General features: G+C 32.4%; 2 protein-coding genes across 5 annotated transcripts; one reads left to right on the forward strand and one right to left on the reverse strand.

Annotated features, from left to right (window-relative positions):
* Positions 1-479: 479 nt before the first annotated feature.
* On the reverse strand, positions 480-3,621 carry LOC126823552 (transmembrane protein 17B). Its single transcript, XM_050552456.1, has 4 exons — positions 3,500-3,621; positions 2,816-2,919; positions 2,284-2,397; positions 480-1,557 (listed from the first exon to the last, which is right to left on the reverse strand). Exons 1-4 carry the CDS (start codon positions 3,600-3,602, stop codon positions 1,276-1,278), a joined length of 603 nt encoding a protein of 200 aa, XP_050408413.1. The 5' UTR covers positions 3,603-3,621; the 3' UTR covers positions 480-1,275.
* A 221-nt stretch (positions 3,622-3,842) lies between these two features.
* Positions 3,843-18,437, forward strand: LOC126823553 (kinesin-related protein 4). Of its 4 annotated transcripts, none has more exons than XM_056101809.1 (23): positions 3,843-3,919; positions 4,387-4,486; positions 4,792-4,937; positions 5,234-5,306; positions 5,603-5,965; positions 6,466-7,469; positions 7,641-7,866; positions 8,583-8,808; positions 9,244-9,381; positions 9,740-9,832; positions 10,122-10,256; positions 10,515-10,608; positions 11,037-11,151; positions 11,275-11,337; positions 11,814-12,009; positions 12,397-12,563; positions 13,161-13,329; positions 13,725-14,293; positions 14,624-14,804; positions 16,501-16,662; positions 17,039-17,113; positions 17,585-17,665; positions 17,915-18,437. In XM_056101809.1, the coding sequence occupies exons 7-23, from the start codon at positions 7,859-7,861 to the stop codon at positions 18,053-18,055; spliced, it is 2,613 nt and encodes an 870-aa protein (XP_055957784.1). In that variant the 5' UTR covers positions 3,843-3,919; positions 4,387-4,486; positions 4,792-4,937; positions 5,234-5,306; positions 5,603-5,965; positions 6,466-7,469; positions 7,641-7,858; the 3' UTR covers positions 18,056-18,437. The 4 variants fall into 4 exon arrangements, with proteins under 4 accessions (XP_055957784.1, XP_050408415.1, XP_055957783.1 ...); XM_050552458.2 differs by having other exon boundaries at positions 8,599-8,808; XM_056101808.1 differs by having other exon boundaries at positions 8,599-8,808; positions 10,524-10,608.
* Positions 18,438-18,519: the final 82 nt, after the last annotated feature.

Consider the following 18,519-nt stretch of genomic DNA (forward strand, 5'->3'; position numbering starts at 1 on the left):
TATCTGACGGACCTCACGGTCACAGTATGATTAGTGAAAATAGTGTGTGAGTGTGTGTATGGGGGGTGGGGGGGTGTTGTTGTTCTTGTGGTTGTTGTTGTTGTTGCAATGTTGTGATAAATACATGTATAACTGTATGCATTTTTAAGCAATAAACTTCATTTTCTACTCATTTTATCTTTCTCCTTATTTCATCCCAAGAAACATTTTATGTAAGTGTTTATTATGTTACAGAATAAATACACAAGTATATTCCAGAAGAAATGGTTACCTGCTAGATATTGTAGCAATATGAAGGAAATTTTGACCAGACAGTGGCAATACTTCCTATTATTATTTTGAATTCCATCTCTCATGGGTTCTTTTACCTGTACGACAATGTGTACAGAAGACCTTGGCTACCCCACCTCCAAAAGAAATGTCTATATAAACATAAATTAAATTCTATTCCATTGGAATAAATAAAAAGACAGTTAATAGTAATAAATATACAAATTTTATAACTTAAAATATATATTAATAGAGTACAAATATATATACACTAACATTCTAACTAAAAGAATTTATAAATACAAAATCATTTCTGTAATCTATTCATCCATAATATACATTTTAAAATAACAATAAATAGAACTGGACGGAATACAAATAAATATTATACATTTACATGTTTGCTTTGACGATGCATGGATTATGAAAAATGTATCACAAAGGGAAGCTTTATATACATTTATCCCTTTACAGGGCTGTATTTACTTACTTGTAGGACCTAGGTCAAACTCATCATGGCCCATCAGTTGAACACCACTGTGGGCCTGATACTTATTGTACTCCAGGCCCTACATGTACCGGTATATGCTACTTATTGTATAAGGGCCCTTATGGTTTTTTATATATATTATATAATGAAATAGCGCTACATGACAAACTAGTTTCCGATAACTGTGGGCCTACTTTGCCCATTGGTAAATCCGGTCTTGTCCTTTTATATATCCTGTGAATTTGTTCAACTAAAGGTATATAGGGGAGCCTATTCAAACCAATGGATCCATTGAAGGAGTGAGTAAATGGTTTTGACAAGGTATAATCCTTTCTATAACTTGTATATTACTATTATTGATAGTAAATTATAGCACTATTCTAAGAGTATGCAAATAATCATAATTTCCACATGTAGATTTTATCAATGTCTCCCAAAAGAGAATGGATTTCACAGATCGAGGTATGGATCTTTTAAAATCATTGTCTTAAACTGTTTAGAAATAACATAACCTTTTACTCTCTTTTAGTGTTGATTTTCTTTTCTGACCAATAAGGATCCTCTATCTGTTCTAACTCAGTGAATTGTTGTAAATGGAATTTAGTAACTTGGTAATTAACCATGATTCTTATCGCAAAATAACCACAAATAACTTCAAACACAATAAACAAGGCCTTTATGATGTGAACAGCTCGCTCTAATGGCAGTATAATAGAATCTTCATTTAACAATAGAAAGAATATTAAAGGAAGCTGTAGTAGTAACGTTAGCAACCAGAAGCCGGCTAGCTCTGGTACCTGAAAACAGAAATGAAAATTGGAAAATATGATTTCATTGAGTTTTTAGTGACGATTCAATATCGGTAATAGGGTGGCCCAAAATAAAATTTTAACAATCTTCCACATATGAATGGTATTTGAAGGAATCCATCTGCAATCTGCTGGATTTTATGCACCAATCTATGGTTATTTTCCAACCATGCCAGGTTATCGGCAAAACTTTTAACTTTTCCAGCACATTGTAAAGAACAGTCTGCAATGTGTAACTGCTTGGAGAAAAAATATTAAGAAATAGATACATCTTCTAACCCATCAGGCTTGCACTGCATATATGACAAATGACCAGACACTTTTTTCATGCTGGGCACCAATGAAAATAAGATTGGAGAATCCTGAGAAACTTTCTAATGGGTGTAAACTTTAAACTGGAAAAACCTCTACTTTTCTTGTAAAACGGCAATGCTACAAAGTATATAAATAGTGCAAATGGAAGGCTCACTTGTTTGCAACATCCATAAATTAATAAATTTCCCAGCAATTTGTAATGGTGCACTGAAATACAGTGAGAATTCCCATATATCTATGATGGCAGCAACAAGAATACTGGAGCTGACTATGACAAACTGAATGAAATGTTTCATTCACAGTACATGGTACTATATAATATAGAGTTCATTCCTTAGATAAACAATTCAAATAATTCAATAAACAAAGGTTATTAAAACTTCAACAAAATAAATTTACCCTTTCCATGAGGTTACCAACATATCCTAAATAGAGGCGAATAATTTCAATAATGGTGTAGACAGCATAAGTAGCCACCAAGATGATTTTGTACAAAATGTCCAATGACTCAAACTGAAAACATAATACCCAATCAAATTACCAGTACATTTCATTTTCATTAAAAATACACTTTTTTTTTTGTTGTTATTCAAAATATTTTTAATCATTCCAAAGAATGCAGTTGTATATATATGACACCAAATTTGGTAGTAGATACATCAAATTCTAATTTTACTATTTGAATATCCTATTAAGTCATTATTCAAATGCTATTTGAAAATTCCATTCATATGAAACCTGACATCAAATTTTTAATGGCTACATCGAATGCTAAATTTAATATTTGAATATGCTATGTCATTATTCAAATGCTATTTCATTTTTCATCCATTTGAAATTCTCAAGTTTTGGGCCATTTTAATAATGAAAATGTTTATTAGCCTTCTGCCATAGGCCTATCAATGTATTCATATAAGCAATTTAAGTATACCTTAGATTGAAGAACAACTATACTGGTTATAAACCATATGGGTGAGAAGAATACATTAAAATAGAGAGCCATCTGTAGGGGTAGATTCGTCACATAATCATTACCTGTAAAATACACCAAATTTTAATTACGGTAGGCTACTTGCAGGGTCAGCCTCTTATTAATTGTTTCCATACATGATGTGTCATGTAACCTTGTACTCAATATTTACCAGGTAAATTTAAAAATTATTTTTAAAATGAATGAGCTATATAGCTATGTATGCAAATGAAACAATGGTCCTTGGCTTGGTGTCATTATTCTCTATCCCCCAATCTGATTAGTACTAGTAGTAAGACTGTGAAACAGATAACTGGAACATCACTCCTGATGGCATGCATTATTATTATTTTCTTATTTATATTCCAAATCCCTGCCAGTGACTAAGCTTAGATAACCGTCGGTCAGACCTATGTGTTTTCTGGCATACCGAATTCGTTTGGGGTATATTTCAAAAATTCTGGCGTTGGCCTACATTCTAGAAAAATATGCCAAAACTCAGATGAGCTGAGGAGAGCAAGAGCGCTGAGAGGTCCAGTCCCCAGAATAAAATAGGTCTATCTCATGTATTTCATTCCATTAGCAGGCAGGAGAATAGTAATTTATTAGGTCTAGGGATGACATTTTTCTGTAAGAAATATATACCAGAATTTAAAATTTCTTGTCTTTGGGGATCTTTTCCAGTTCTGCTAACTGGAAATAACAGATCTGTGACTGATGTCATTGTCTTCCTCAGCGTGGCCTCCATATTGTTGTTGATACCGACCGCCAAATGTCACGTGATGTAAACAGGCCAGTGCTTGTTGGGCACATTTATTTTTATTTTTTCATTTTAGATTTCAATAACGAACTTTATCTCTACTTTGTTTAAATTAAACATTTATATATGATATTTGATAAATAATTGTAAAAATATTTGAATTTTTGTTCTCGTGTACACGTGATTTTCCTATTTTTTTGATTCAGCCAATGAGAAGCGTTTCTATTCTTCAAAATGGAGGGGGAAAGACGCTTGAAATGAGTGAGCGCTGCATTTAAAAAAACTGCTTTTAAGCGCCTTTAATGGTATGACTTTACAACATAGCATGTCGTAAGAGATAGATAACAGTTCCTGGAATCGATTGGTATATATTTTGTCACATATTGTAATGAATCTGCATGTTGGTGCAGCAACATCAGTGGAGCGATCTTGCAGTTTTTTTGTCCACAATGGGAATGGCCTATTTTCATGTTTTGTTCCCGCCCGCGTCATGCCATGTGTATCACAAATTATTGATGACGATTTATGTTCTTGATTACGGGTCAACTGAACTTAGCACCGATCATATTAATCTTTTTACCATTAATTTTAGTGTTAAATGACTGGTGTACTAAGACCTATCTATAGATTTTAACCTTTTTACTTAGAAAATAGGCCTTTTACTGTTTTAGGCTAATACTGTAATAGACTAAGATTCAGTAGGCCTAAACAATGAACAAATAAGAAAATTCTCTTTAATTGATAAATTTCTAATTCTTTTTTTTTGTTTTAGCAATGTGTAGAATTCAAGGTCCATAATAGTAATTATGGAAGCTCTTCAGATGCAAATTCCGTGTAATAAAGAAAATACACCAATTAAAGAAGTAAAAAAGGTAATAAAAATATTAAATTAAAGGGCATGGAAAAAAAAAAGTTTTGTTTTAGATCAAGGTCGCATGTATATTATTGGCAGCACAATGTAGATTCCCTGGCACTTGAAAATGAAAGTAAGAGTTGGTCAAAATTTATATCTTTCAACTTTGTAAGCTTATGCAATTTTTGAATCTGTCCATTTTTTTCTGAATGGCTAGAAATAACTTTAAATCGCTCTTATATACTAGATTTGTGTTGCCTGAAATTACCAATTGCTCATCTATTCATCAAGTTATGATTGTATTGATATACACTTCTGTTGCAGTCTGTAGATAACTTGAAGAGATCAGTGAGTCCGTTAAATATATTGTCTGATCAGTGTCAGTCTGGTAAGAAGGCTCCTTCTATAAGGAGAATATTGGGAGATTTACCCACACCGAAGACTGATAATGTCACCAAAAAGAAATCAAGGTAAACTTATAAAAATAATTTGTGCAACAAACACTAAATTTGCATTTAATTAATTCGAAACATGTTGGAGATTGTCCCCATTGGCCAATCAATAAGTTTTACAAATGCTTGATCTGGAATGTTAGGTGTCTAAAATTGGAGATGCATATTCCAATCCATAGCTGAATTCAATTTTAGTTGTGAATGTATACTTATTTTGGTGTTCAATCCCATGTCATTGATTTAATAATTTGTTGTATTATTCCTTTGATGCTCAATTAATTACCCACTTTGTATGCTGTGTTTTTTTATTCCAGATCTTTTGATAATACAACATGTCAACGAGATAGTTTCACTCCAGTTAGAAACAAGTCTCTTCGAAAATCTGTTGTAAGTTAATTATTTTTATAACCTGTGGGTTTTTTTGTCCTGCCAGATACGATATCATAAAATGGTTGTACTGTAAGCTTATGTTAACTATGTTCATAACCATCTTGAAAATTTTATACAGAAACATAGTGCCTTAACTACTGTAGGTGCCCCTATCATTATTGGACTCAACACAGTTTAGTCAGTGGTTTTAAACAAGGTCACTGAAGGATTGCACTGTGTACTATGTTTAAGATTATTGTATTTGTGACTTACGATTTGCCTAAATGTGTAACATTTCTGTTTATTTCTCTTAGGGTGGACAGCTGGCCAGTAAGAATTTGAGCTCCACAAAAAAACCTGATTTTTCTCCAGGTAAACATAAGTTTGAAATAAGACCAGATGCTTTTGAGAACAAAGATGTTCACAAGAAAAACGGTGAACAATTTGTAGATCATACTGAATGGGTAATTCCTGTGCCAATTAGATCAACTATACAGAATAGCTTTGATACAAGCCCAGCAATACCACATATTGTTATAGCTAATCAAGATGATGAATGTGAAATATTAAATCAGCAAGACTATCATTTAACCAGTGAAGATGATACAGAAATATCTGAATTCATTGATTTGGTTTTAAATCGATGTTTAGAAGATGTTTTATCAGAAGATACAAAGGTAAATAATGTAAGGTGTAAATTTCTTGCCATTTGCTATTAAAAATCTTGTCACAAGCAGAGTGTAAGGATGAGCTGTCATTATGCGTTCTTTTGTTAACGTTCAGTTCAAGCACTAACAACCATTAATGTAAGCTTTCAATCTAAACCGCGGCATCTTTGTAATTGGCTAAAATGAATTTTTGATACACTGCTTAAACATGTTCTTTTTCACTGCAATTCTATGCTACTCCTTTTCAAATGGTGCTGGTGGTTGGGTGATCTAGTAAAACCATAAGGTCTGTTATTGAGTCAAGTGGCGCGGTTTCAAGGAGTAGGGTCGTCTGACCAAACACATGTTTCTCAGGTCCTCCGAATTCCTCCCACTGCTAAAGAGACCCCTAAACACAAGGGAGCTATTAAAATGAAATTAAACAATTTGTTAGTCCCTGAATTACCCATCTGTTAGAAATGGGGAGAAACCTACTTACACATGCTTTATAGTATATGTTGTATTTTTAGGTTAATCAGATTGATGTACCAGCTATACAGGTTATACCAGCAACACCTTTAGAAGAAGATGAAGAACAAACCACATCAGATAATATACTAGCGGACAATCCACCTGTACTTCAATTAGATAACTTTACAACAGAAGATACCTCACAGATTGACTCAAAAAATATACAACCATTTGAGAACATTAATAGTGCTAACATTCAATCAGAACAGACTGATTTCAACTCGCAATTTTGTGATATTTTTTCAGACAATATTGAAAATGACTCTGATAAAGAGAATGTTCAACCAGTGCCTAATATTACATCTTTCAGTTCGTTACATATTGAATGTGATGATGATGTTGTTTATAGTCCCACTAGCTCTCCATACAGTTTGTCCTATATGTCTGTATCAAATTTTGGTGACGAAAACATTTTGCAAAATAATCTTCCATTTTCTATCTTCAGTCCAGATGTTGCATGTTCGCCAATTTGTTACAAAAATTACCAAAATTCTAATTCAAAGCGTACTATTTTGGCCTCTTTACCCATTCTTCAAAATGATGATTCTGGAGAAATTTCTGAATCCTGTGATGAAAAAATAGAAGAATATGATGTTTGTGAAGAAGCTAATATCTGTGAAAATGTTCAACCATCAACTATATTAGACATATCTACTCATGACATGGGCTGTTCTCCATTGAAAGACACAATTACATACTCTTCTATAGAAACAAATACAGATACAAAGAATTTTAATGATATATCAGTTTTGACGGAAACTGTAGATGTTAATTCTGTAGGTTTGTCACCAATTAAAGGTGTCACTAAAGACATTGACACAATGACCACCATGGAAGCCATGTTGAATAAATCTATGGAAACTGAACACGTTTCTGTGTTTGATAAAAGTATGATGGCCCAATGTGACTTTCAAGATGAAAGTATGATGACAGATTCAACTCCAGTAAGCAATGTAGAAACAACCATGACACCATTTAAACTTCTCAATAAAAAAGGCAAAAGGTATGTACCACATTAACACGTACTTGAAAAAAAAAAACGCAGAAACAATTTGAAATGTAAGCATCACTGAATATAGAAGTATTGACTCAGATGAAGATTTTTTCATTGAATTCAAAATTCTTGTTTTGTTTGATAAATTATTTTCTCACATTGCTTGCTTTCTTTGATCAGAATGACTGCTGAAGAAGTGCGTCGACAACATCCAAGAATAGTAGCCAATCAGATCGATACGACACTGGTTTGTAATGAAAAACTGCAATCAGAGATTACAATTCTTACGAAGGACAACACAAGACTTAAAACAGTGATTAAAGATTTAAAAGTCAAGCTCAAAACAACATGTAAAGAACTAGAAGAATTTGAGTCAATACGCAAAGAGGAAAAAAAAGATGATCAGGTTTGGAATCTTTGAAGTATTCTCACGTTCAGTTGTCTTTGACTGAAAAGAAATTTGTATAGTTAATCAGCTCTGTCAACTTTTTGTCCAGGTCCTTCAGTTTCCTGCCTCTTTTTTTTAAAATTAGTTAAATGTTCAATAATCAATTTGAATTCATTTTAACGTAGATTAAACTGTAAAATCATATTTTACGAATGATTATCAGGGACTTCAAGCGATATAGACGACTATTTAGTCTTAAGCCTATACTGTGGACGCAAGTTAAAGATACATTATGCAAGAGCTAAATCTGTCTATTGTAGGTCTTTCTTTAGGCTTTAAATGTTATCTAAATTATTAATTAGATATTAACTTATCAAGATCATAATCAACTCTCAGTGCCATCGTTGGCCGGGAATATTTTGTGGCTTTGAATTCGTTTTCTGTTGATGATTTAACGTAAAAATGGATAATCGAGACTTTATTATCGTACCAGCATAATCTGTTTTCAATATGTATTATAATTGATAGTTGGCTCTTTATCTAATCTTTGAAATGAAATTGAACAATGTGTTAGTCCCGAAATGACCTAGTTTGTGTCGATTGGACGTTAAACCCCATTTCTCTCTCTCTTTCTTTATCTAATCTTACCTAATGCCCCTTTAATGTGCGATCAATTTGATTGTGCATATTTGAAATTTAGGTGAAAATGTTTAGTAATAACTCAAGATCTGTAGCATTGTATATTTTCAGAAATCACAAGATGAAAAGTTAAAAAGTTTACATACTATTATCAGTAATCAAGAGGAAAGATTAAAAAATCAAGAGAAAGCTTACAACACTCTACAAAATAAAATACAAGAATATGAAGCTTGTCAACTACAGTTAGAGAAAGATGTAGTAGAAAAACAGCAACAATATGAAACGGAACTCAATCAACAATCTGTTTTACATACTGATAAGGTACTAATATTTAAAGTGTTTACGTGGCATTTAGTATCTGAATGAGAATAACACATGCCACAATTATATGTAACTTTACTTAGTAGTTTATTTCTAGCAACGTTTCGACAAGGGTTCTCTTGTCTTTATCAAGTAAAGAATGTACTACTAGGGTAATTTCCTCAATTTTTTGACTCGCTTGATTTTTGAAGCCAGGGTCCAGCTGGTCAAAGGAAATAAAACGTTTATGGAGTTAGGTGTCTTGTTATTGCTATCTGGACTAAACTGTAACTTATATGTAGAAAATCCAAAATATCACTCAATTTTTTGACATGATTTAAAAACTGTTTGAAGACACCTAAAAAAAATATTCTTTACATTCAATACTCTATTGGAAATAAGTTTAGAAGAATGCCAAGGCTGTGAAATACATAATAAACTTCTTCTTTTTTTCAGCTAGAAAAAATGAAAATAGATGAGTTAAATTATAAAGAACAATATGAAGGTGCTAAAAGAATAGTGAAAGAACAAGAAATACAGTTGGTATTATTAACAGAAGTAGAAGAAGAAGCTGATAAACTCATGAAAAAACAGGTAATAATGCATTAATTGTTGATCCAAGTACAATTTTAAGTTACATTTTTATAAACCATCTGCTTTTCATACTGATAAACAAGTAAATATTTGAAACCATTGGCTGATTATCCGAAATGGGAATGCATTGCCATGTAAATACAGGACAATCGTGTTTTGGGAGGATTGAATAAAATTCAGGGTGTTTCAGGCATCTATAACATAATTTGAAAAACAGGAATACTGAATGTATATTGAAACAATGCACAACTAAAGAAATTTTTATGAGATTATCTGTGTAAAATTAATGTCATAGATTTTTAAATGTGAAACAGGATAATTATATTTTGTTTATAATCGATTTGTTTGTTTTTATCAGGATATTTTAATGAGAGATCTGTATAATATGAGAGCTATGATTAAAGGTGCTGTTAATAATAATATATCAACAAAACAACACCTACAGTTACAGGTAAATATACATTATATATAATAACCATTCATTTATACATAATACACTGTTTGTTGTTTGATTCATTTGTAAGGGACATTGAATCTACATCTTGTCACAGACACATCCTCATGTAGCATACACAATTTCAAGTTTTATAGTAAAATGCTTTGTGAAATGAGACTCTGAATATCATCCACTTTATCACAAAATGCTGTCATGATCTTTCCTACCAAGATGAAATATTAGTGGACGAAAAAACAATTTTGATTAATAGTTTTATTGAATCTAACATTTATTATATTTAAAGTGGAATAATTTAGAAGAAAAGAAAAGTCAAGTTGGTATAATTGTTGAGGGTTATAAGATGAATAATAAATTATTATTAGAAGAAATGGCAGACCTTCAGCATGTAATGACAGAGAAAAACAAAAAGATGGAAGAGGTAACATTTAATATCTTTATATACAGTAGTCCAGTTTGAATATAACATTTGGTGAAATAAGGAACAATTCAAGAGAAAAAAGATATCTGCAATGAAAAGTACAACAATATAGATTACTGACAACAGTTGTAAAATATATTTCTAATCTTAGAACAGGTAGACTAGATAATCTAGGATAACTCCCTTTATCAAAGGAATATTGTCTATCAGTCTTGGTATAGAATCGAACTTACAATATTGATTTTTAATGTATTACAGTTAGAAGAGAAATATTTAAGTACTATAGGAGATTTAGAGATGGCAGCTACAGAGTATTATGCACAACAAACAGAATTAAGCGAGGCTAGATCTAGTAAGTTGATTTTATTTGATAAAGACCAAAGTATATAAACTGTAAGATCAATATTATATGCCACTCTTATAAAGATTTCAGATCCAAACAATCAGCATTTAGCATTTAAATAACAAGAAGTCAATGTATTTAATCAAAGTTTCAAAGATTAAAGACCCCATGCGTCATTTAGCGCTATATATGATAGATGAATCTAATAGGAATATCAGTCCAAAAATGTTTCAGTTCCATTCTGTGTTTACAAAGTTATGATAAATTTAAATTTCATCGATTTGTGCTACTCGACTGTAAAAAGAAGCTGCCATCTTTTTGGGGTTTAAATCAAATTGAATCCAGCCAAGAGATTATCTAGTGTTGGTATTTTGGTGCATGGGGTCTTTAATTTTATAAATAATTTTGTCACATAGAAATGTTTGTTTATATTTTAGCAATTGAGAGTTATGGCAACCTAGAAAGTGATTTAACTTCAGCTTATAAAGAAATACAAACTCTACAATCAACATTAAAACAGACAGAAGACACTTTACATCACGAACAATATAGGTAATATTATCTTTCTTATTTAAATCATAAGTACTGGTTTCACCAAAGTTATGCACTTAAATGAAAGTTAGATTTTGAGTATATTTGACATAGATATATAATATTTTATATTGTTTTATCTAGATATACAAATCTACAAGAAGAGTTTGTGTTGGTAAAACAAGATTTTCAAGATCAAGTTACACAGTAAGTTTAATACTCACAGTATACCAAGGGTTATGATTATTGTTATAGTGAATAATTGTATCGTGCCACTAGAAGGTCTTGTTTGTGCTCTTGATGTTGGTCAAGCGAGTTCAAGATTTTGCTGCGTGGTTTCTCCTTGTCAATGGTCCTTGAAGTAGGGTCTGACAAGGAAAATTGTTTAGTTGTTCAGATGGGAAGAGAAACCTAGGTCCTGTGACTCATTGGCGTTCATGTGTACATTAACAGTTGGACTTTGCTACAAAGTAGGATGTAGTGCCACTGTCAAAGTAAAGCTTCCTCATAGCACACTGCAGAAAAATAGTTGGGTTACTGATTGAAGTTGCGCTGTATGTAGATTTCAGGATGCTGAAAATAATAAACTGAAATTTGGGAGTAGGTTTTCCATCTTGCACATATCTGTTTATATGATTACCACGTTAATTTCATTGAAAGATAATGTCAATTTAATTTTGTAGATTGGAGAATTTGGTGTTAAATTTACAGAGAACAGTTGATTTTAGAGAGAAAGATATTGATAAATTAGAGATAAAGTTGTATAATGATTATAATAAACTAGAAGAACAGAAAGAGCAGTTAGATTCCCTAGAAACCCAATTATTTAATTGTCAAGAAGAAATCGAACAAAAAACTGAGGAATTAGAAAGAGTACAGGTAAGATTTGGGAGATACCTTATTCCCATATTTGATACGAACAATATTGGGATCCCATTTATTTGCAAGTCAAGTTGTGTCTATTCTTTTCAGGACTAATTTAATAACAGGATGGCTTTTGTAATTATCTCAACCCCTCTCTTTGTTTTGTTTCTATAATATATCTCGGAAACCAATCAAGATATCTTTTATTTAAATAATGTGTACTCCAAAGTAGTAGTTGTGCTATTTGCTAATTATGAATCACATTTAAATGATTTTTGTGTTTTCACGGAAACAAATTTGCTTATTTTAATTTTTTTGCAAGGGTGCACAATGTTGGTGTCCAAATTGTGTTTCATTTTGTAGATTTTTACTAAAATATTTATTTTCGATTTTATTTTGTAGAGATTTGCTCAAGAGCAAGAAGGTGTTGGTGAAATATGTTTACAATCGGCTAGAGAAGCTGATGAGAAGAATACAAAATTAACATTACTAGTTAATAATTTACAGACCATAAATAAGGAGAATGAAGAGAAACAATCACAACTTCTTACATCATTTGGACAACTACAGTAAGTTCATTCTTCATGAAAAGGATCCCAGTTCAATCCAGCTTTAAGTATGGTTTCCTCATATAACATAACATATCACAACTCCTGTCTTCATCAGCAGAACAGGGGACCACGTGGGTAAGACGCTGGCTCGCTAGCCTGGAGGTCGGGTGTTCGATCCCTGCATTGGCCGAGAAAGTTCATCCAGATTTTCCGGCGTGGTACCCCCTTGTCAGTGATGCAGGACGGAGGGCCTGACAAAGACAGCTGTCTAGTCCTTGGGATGAGACAAAAAACCGAGATCCTGTGTATACATTGGAATGCACGTAAAAGATCCCTTGGCAGTTGGAATTCGATATAAGAGTAGGCGATAGTGCCGCTGCCCGGGCAAAATTTCCCTCATAGCACACTGTATGGCGTATGCCCGTCTTCATTAGCCCAGGTTAGGAGCAGAACAGTAGGACGTTAAACCCCATTTCATTTCATCAGCAGAACAGAAAGACATTATACCCCATTTAATTAGTGACACATGTTTATTGATTAGGTTATCTGAATAGATCTACCAAAATCTTATATTTTAAATCATGATTAATTTAACAATGAATTTATATTTTACAGACAAGATTACCTGGCATCAAGAGAAAATCTTAAAGAAACCCAGGATAGACATCGTACTACCATAGCTGGCAAAGATGAAGAACTAGATCAAGCTAAATATTTCTTACTACATCTGGATTCTAAAATTACAGCATATATAGACAAGTTGAAGAGCAAAATAAGTCATGAGGTAAAATAATGAACTGGATAAAAAGGTCTAAATATTTAATAAATTTTATTGAATTGTGTTTTGTATGCGGCATAGCAACCTGTGACAGTCAGTCCTCATTCCAGCTGGGAGTTATTGTATTCTTGAATTAAGGCACTAGAATCATGTATATATTGTTGATATATTGGTATTGCAATTTAATATTTGATTATGTTTTAGAGAAATGACATCTCAAAAAAGCCACCACATTCTGAAACATGAATGACCTTTCAGAGCTTTTAAATGAAAGACATTAAAATTGCATTACTGTCATAAAAAAATTTTAAGTTCACAAAATTTGAAAAGCTTGAGATGGTTATTGGAAACTTATTAGAATTCTGTACAGTATCTTATGAATTTGTTCCTTATATTTTCAGGTGTCGAACAGACGTAAATTATTTAGACAAGCTATTGATAATATTTCTGCTTCATCACAAGAGAGATTAGTGGATATAGGTGTTGAACCTATAGCTAGTTCTACACATGCCTCTCTCAGTATATTAGGTCCTAATGCTAAACCACATCGTCATGCTTCTAGTCTATCTCCTACTAAAGATACATTCCCATATAACTCATTTAATCAATCTCATAATTCATTAAATACATCTGTATATAATCATGTTACAACACAATCAAACACACCATCTAAATCATTCTCTATATCAGAAGAAACACAGCGATCTTGTCATAAGTTAGATCAACTTGTAGAACGCAGGAGGAGAAGTAGATCAAGTACAGCAGTAAAAAGTAACAGACATTTAGATTATGGTGAAGTAGCCAGTGAAAATGTGAAAGATTGTCCAGTATTATTTGATAGTTGTAAGGATGTTGATAGTTCAACAGATGTTTATAAAATGGTAGAAAGAAAATTTGATGAAGTAGAGAGATTAGTTGCAGCTTTAGAAAAGAATACAATTAAAACAATGGAAAATCTGACATCAGAAAAGTAAGTTTAGGATGAAGTATTTTATTTTTATATCCTAACTCTGAAATAATGCTGTTGTCCCCGTTGTTGACAATGTCTAATTTCGTCAATTTCTGATTGTAATTTGAGAGTTCTGGTCTTCTTCAAATTGTAAAAAATGAAATGAAATGGGGTTTAACGTCTTACTGTTTTGCTCCGAACTGGGCTAATGAAGACGGGCATCAATCAGGGAATGAAGGCATGAGGAAAAACTTATAGGAGAATCTAGGAACATCAAATACTTGTTTATAATTTGATTCTACTAATACCGACATTAATTGTGTAAACAAGTATAGTATTCCCTATTTTCAGGGATGATCTAGAAGATATAAAATATAGATTAGAACGACAAGTACATCTGTTAAAGAGTGAAATAGCTGTAAGGTCAGAAGCTATTAGTCAAGTGAATGAAGAGAAGACCAGATTAGATAATAAAGTACAGGAATTGACAGATTGTCTTGTTAAATATTCTGATCAACATGAACAAATAAAGGTACATTCCCAACCTGCTGTTTCCACTGCTCTAGAACTATTTTAGCCAAGACAGCTGAAGAATTATGAACAGATTTCTCGGAAGTCATCAAAGTGGTTGCTGATGTGTTATGATATTGTCATATCACAGCCAGCTTTGATGAGTTCTTGGTTTTACACATTAACAAATATTTGTATCTCGTCTCCATCTATGCAATTTAAATTTGCCCATTGTAATCCAGTAATAGCAGTGTTATTGTTGAAGATATTATTTCAAAGTGGTTGCTGATGTGTTATGATATTGTCATATCACAGCCAGCTTTGATGAGTTCTTGGTTTTACACATCAACAAATATTTATATCCTCTCGTCACCATCTATGAAGATTTGATAGATATAAGAATTAAATTTCCCCATTGTAATCCAGTAATATCAGTGTTATTTTTGAAGATATTATTTCAAAGTGGTTGCTGATGTGTAATAATAATATCATATCACAGCCAGCTTTGATGAGTTCTTGATTTCACATTTCAACAGATATTTACATCTCCTCTCGTCACCATCTTTTAAGTTTTGATAAATTTTAGAATTTGTTCATTGTAGTCCGGTAATAGCAGTGTTATTGTTGAAGATATTACTTCAAATAATTTAGTTACAACATCATTAGAAAAAGGATATCTAGAATTGAACTAGACAGCAATAAGAGTTAAGAAATTTAAGATGGCTATAACAGATTGAACTATGGTCATTTATGATTTTTATACACTCGCATTGAAATGTCATATATTGTCGTGGCTCCTGTCCATCCGATGTCCACAGTTGTTTGTGGAAACTCTAGAGGCTAAGTTAATATCCAATTGACTTTAAATTTATACACAGTGATTTAACATCATAAGACAAATAAACCTATTGATTTATAATATGAACATGAATGTCGAAATAGGCTAAAATTATATTATGAAAAATTTAGTTTGCTTTATTTGTCAAATCTAAACTTTTACCTTTCGTTAATTGGTCGGGTGTTCGATCCCTGCATTGGCCAAGAAAGTTCATCCCGATTTTCTGGCGTGGTCCCCTTGTCAGTGATGCAGGACGGAGGGCCTGACGAGGACAGCTGTCTAGGATGGGATGAAAAACCGAGGTCCGGTGTACACATTGGCATGCACGTAAAAGATCTCGACAGTTGGAATTCGGTATAAGAGTAGGCCATAGTGCCGCTGTCCGGGCAAAATTTCCCTCATAGCACACTGTATGGTGTATACCCGTCCTCATTAGCCCAGTTCGGAGCAGAACAGTAGGTCATTAAAACCCCATTTCATTTATTTGTCAAATCAAAACTTTTACCTTACGTGTTAAATCATTAATTAGCCTATTTAGATATATTTGTTCATATCATAAAAGACTTCCAATTTCTGACTCATTTTGCTATGGGCTATACTATGTACCGGAAAACACCATGTTATACTGAATACCGGAAAACACCCTAAACAGGTAACCCGGAGAAGGGCTATACTATAAACCGGAAACTGACCCTAACCCAGGCACAGAGGACCAGCCTCCGGGTTAACCTATTTAGGGTATTTTCCGGTATTTAGTGTTTTTCCGGTATTCAGTATAACCTGTAGTTTTCCAGTATGTTTGCTATCACAGGTCTCAAATAATTGTGTGTTATTACATTGTGATGAGTTGTTATTGGAGTGAATGATGTGTATATTATAGATACATGAGAGGAATAATGAGAAGTTAAATTTAGATTTACAATGTCAGAAAGATGAGATTAAATTATTAACAGAAGAACTTGATATGCTGTTTAGCAAAACACGGAGACTAAACAGTAATGGTTCGGATGATCAACAGCAGTTATTTGAACTAAAACGAAAGGTAAAATTCATTGTTCATCTATATCTTTGTCAAGTGGTGTTTAAATTTTGAAATATTGCATTTCTTGATTTATAAGATTACTTTCCTTCAAAGGATTGTAAACAAATTTCAACATTAGTACACCAGATTAAAGTAAAACAAGCAATAAACAATGTCAATACTAGTCGGTCAGTAATTGGTTATCTTTATTAATTTAGAATAATGTAAATTTCAATCATATAATTGTCTTTTGGATGGCATGAAAATTTCTGTGAACAGTGACATTAATTTAAGAGTTTATGAATTTTAGCTGAAGTAGCCAGTTATTGATAGCTTGATGACAAGAAATTTACCTTGTTACATGTCTGTTATTTGTCTAATTTATATTCCTATTCAGAATCAACAACTACGTATGAAGATAATAGAAGATTATAATAGTTATATAGAATCAGACAGTCAGAATAAGAGAAAGGTAGGTTTTCATATAAAGACTAATACTATTACTGTTGGAGAATTTTACTATTCCTGCCCACTTTCCCACAGACATGCTAGTACATGTGTCTTCCACATGATTTTAGTTTCAAGGATTGAGCAGAACCATACTATTAATTATTTTCATACAATATATTTCTACTATAGTCTGCTTCAACTGGGGGGTTGGATGGCCGAATGGTTAGCATGTGCGTGCTGTATCATAAAGCCTGTCATTGAGTCAACTTGCGTGGTTTCAAATCCCCGGTTGTACGTGACAAGGAGAGGGTCGTCTGTCCAACCTCGTGGGTTTTCTCCGGTTTCCTCCCACTGCTATAAGACCCCTATGCGAATTATTGAAATAAAATTAAATCATATGTTAGTCCCGAAATGACATAGTTTGTGTCGAGTGGGTGTTGAACCCCATTTCTCTCTCTGTCTGCTTCTATTAAGTTTGTTACTGTTGTTATAGATGCAGACATTAGAAGATAACTGGTTACAATCTAAAGCTGAAGTTAGTCGATACAGTGAACTTGTTGATACTATCAAAGAGGTGGGTATAACTATCATCAGATTGAAAGATTGTCATTGGGGAAAAACACTTCTACAGGCAATAACTGGATATGTTGAGTGGATTTGACTATTACCAGCTAGGTAAAAACCGCTACTGTAGCTGGTACAATAGTCATGAGTCTTTATCAGCTCTACATCTAGTCTGGAAGGTGCAATCAAAGCCCCACATTTAGAATAGATTTGACAGAATTAAATTTAAAATAAATGGTTTTTTTTATTTTTGTTGCAGACTTTGAAAACTAATAAAGATTATATAGAGGAGGTACCAAGTTTAAATCAATTGTTAAACATTATTAAAGGATCTGATATTACTGCAACCACACCAGCAACAGATATATTTCACTCATTCTATGATAGCTTTATGTTTTAAGATATTTATATTCAAACCTTTATGTAAACAATAGTTGGCATTTAAACCATAAATATGTGTGAAACTGTATGAGAATGACTGCTTGTAAAAGTAAACCTTACTACAAACTCCCGCTATTGGGGTTATTACCTTGCATGTGCCATAATACCTTTAAATTGTTTTCATTCTTTAAAATATACTTTTATTTTCATGGTACTCGAATCATTGTACATTTATCTAGCCCATATATATATCTATGTATGTTATGTATTATTTGAAGTGCAATTACAAGATGGTCATATAAAATATTTCCAGTTCAAACCCAGAATGTAGATCAAATCGTTTATTTATCGTTATCAAATTATATTTATATACTTTATCAAAAAATAGTCATTTTCATCAACTTCTAGTTTTCTTTTTCTTTAATAAATAGCCTCATAAAATGGGTTTGTCCGTCAGTCACATTTCTAATTTATCAAAATAAG

The sequence above is a fragment of the Patella vulgata genome, chromosome 6 (assembly GCF_932274485.2).
Source record: "Patella vulgata chromosome 6, xgPatVulg1.2, whole genome shotgun sequence".
Classification (NCBI taxonomy): Eukaryota; Metazoa; Mollusca; class Gastropoda; family Patellidae; genus Patella; species Patella vulgata.